The sequence below is a fragment of the Azolla caroliniana genome, unplaced genomic scaffold, assembly GCF_043228905.1.
Source record: "Azolla caroliniana isolate FFs.n. ecotype wild unplaced genomic scaffold, voAzoCaro1.0.p SCAF_10, whole genome shotgun sequence".
NCBI classification, from domain to species: Eukaryota; Viridiplantae; Streptophyta; class Polypodiopsida; order Salviniales; family Salviniaceae; genus Azolla; species Azolla caroliniana.
In genome coordinates this window covers 9,555,863-9,558,514 of record NW_028230445.1, presented here as the reverse complement: position 1 = coordinate 9,558,514, position 2,652 = coordinate 9,555,863, and the positions used below count along the sequence as shown (strand labels likewise).

General features: G+C 43.9%; 1 protein-coding gene across 1 annotated transcript; it reads right to left on the bottom strand.

Moving 5' to 3' along the window:
* Positions 1-1,458: 1,458 nt before the first annotated feature.
* On the bottom strand, positions 1,459-2,404 carry LOC147858999 (uncharacterized). Its single transcript, XM_087325965.1, has one exon. The coding sequence runs from the start codon at positions 2,341-2,343 to the stop codon at positions 1,705-1,707; it is 639 nt and encodes a 212-aa protein (XP_087182091.1). The 5' UTR covers positions 2,344-2,404; the 3' UTR covers positions 1,459-1,704.
* Positions 2,405-2,652: the final 248 nt, after the last annotated feature.

Genomic DNA, 2,652 nt, shown 5'->3' with positions numbered 1-2,652 from the left:
TGGTATGTGTTTGCTACATGTCACCACAAATACTATATCATCATTGCATGGTTTCATCCCTTTAGCTCTAAAATAAAGGAAAGATGGAGTGTAATGAAATTGAGTTCTTACATTTTTGGGAGTTACATTGTAATTGGGATATCAACAATGCTTTCACATGCAATTAAATCATACATAAGGAAGTGATATTAATCCTTAGGTAGGTTTTCATGGCATACCTTGAATATCTTCATGTTTGTGTGATCAGGCCATGCTGCTACATCCACACCTTACTTGAATGAGTGAGTTCAAAGAATTGTTACGACTCTCTGAGAGCCTATGCTAATGGGGGTAGTGAGATGCGATTGGATACATTCTAGCATATTTTCCTTGTATTGGGGGTTAATATTTGCCATGTAATATTTCAATTTTGACATTTTAGCATCTTGCCACATCATCTTTAATGCCGCTAGTTCGTCACCGTAGATGGTGTAAAACACTACCTACCCCATCATATAGTTAGGTAGTGTTTGACTATCTTAGGTATTGGGGCATGTAGTATAATTGCAACCTGAGAAATAGGTTCTTGTCTAACGGACGTTGTGGGGTACAACAACAAATACGGAGGTTGAAATGAACGTTGATTTTACCATTTTCATGATTATGTTGTATGGGGACATTGTAGTATTACAACATTTGAGATGGATTTGGAAATTTTCCCAAGAAGAGATAGGTTTATTTCATCTAGTACTAGGAATCGACAACGGTTCGGTTTCGGCTTAACCAGTTTGGCCTTGTCCAAACCAAACCAGTTAAGCCTAAACCAGTTTTGGGGTTTCAAAACCTGAAACGAACCGGTTAAGCCTAAACCGGTTTAGGTTAGCCAATTAAGCCTTAACCGGCTTGGTAACTAGTTTGAGCAATACCAAACCGAGCTCAAACCGGTTAACGAAGCTCAAGCCTAAACCGAACTGAACTGCGGTCCAGTTTAGGCTTGACCCGAGCCATCATTGATTCCTACAAATCGCCACTAATGAAGTAGTTGAGATTGCGTGGTTTTGTATTATCACCTTCTTGTAATACGAACTTATATTTATAAAAGCTACACTATGTTTATGTAAAGATCATAATACTAACAGAGGTGTAGTTGTGACCGAGTAATTGGCCATAGAGGTAGTATGACACTAGAGCACATTTTCCGCCAAATACACTTAGTTTTGTCCTTGGATAAGAAAGTGTTAGCTGTTGATGAGACAATGATTATCATAGTGCTGATGCCGGACAACAAAGTTGCATGCCCGGTTGGTTTGTGGATTTTTGCAGAGTCATGCAAAGCAATAAAACATAGAGAGTTGTTGAAAAAGCTTCCACAGAAGCCAGAACCGTGTCGCAATGCAATGCGTCAACAATCTATATCACCTTCACACAGCAAACACAATTACAAGGTTCTCACAAAAGACACTCTTGATCAAATTATAGAGTTACTCACAGAAATCCAAGCCATACATATTTTTTTACTACAAAGGCAAGGCAAGTCTCATCACATAGCCGGACTTCTCCCTTGACTGCCTCATCACAGAGCAATATATATTGAACTTGTTTTGATTAGGTACCACAGACCAGCAGCACATGCTTTCCGAGATTTATGACTCCCCATTGCATGTCATTTCAAAAGAAGGGGAGGCCAGCATTGTGATGCTGAACTATCAGGAACGGCATTCCGATCTATCCTATCCTGTTGCCATTATTTACCTTCTTCACCTTGTTGGTTGTGCATGTCTGTGCCAAAGGCTGAAAGAAGTTTCCATAGACATACTGAGGGGAATATGAGGCATCTTCATGGTCATGGTAATCATCATGGAGGGAAAGGATGTGGCCATGCCACTCCCACACGCGTTGGCCCGTGGAGGCATCATCATGGAATGAGACACATACATGGTGGCCGGCGACGGGGACAGATTTCCCTGAGTTAGGTTGAAGTAGGGTTTCGAACTCTCCGGAAACAATGACTTGGACGACCTTGGCCTCCAGGGCTGCTTCGAGGCGGGCCACCTTGGCACGGCCACTGGAGGAGGAGGAGGAGGAGCTGGATGATTGAAAGTGGAGGAGATGGCGGCGGGCCATGGAGATGCTTTGATCTTCTTCTTCTTCTTCTTCTTGCACTGCTTGGTCCATGAGCATCAGGGCTGTGGCTGCAGTGGCAGTATCCATGGCACCTTCCATGGCGGTGAGGCCGTTGAGGCCCAAGAGGTTGTGGGGCATGATGTAAGGAGACTTTCTACTTCCCTCTGCACCACCATAAGACCTTTCTTCATGCTCATGCTCATGTTGCTGCATCATCAGCAGCAAGTCCATAGGATCCATCGCCCTCCAACTTCTCTCTCTCTCTCTCTCTCTCTCTCTCTCTCTCTCTCTCTCAGTCTTATCCTCCTCACGCAGACGCACACATATATATCTGTATATCATGGCCCCTTCACATGTAGAAGAACCATGGGGAGCAAACCAACCCGGATCGTCCGGGTTCGGCTAGTCTTTGCCCGAAACATGCCGTCCATTTGATCGAGATTTTTATAACCCACTCAGCAGCTCTTGCGATCCCTCCCCGAACCGAACGGAATCTTGAGTATGTTTGTCTCTCCGGGATAACTCGGACGTGAACACGCTCGTTGTCAT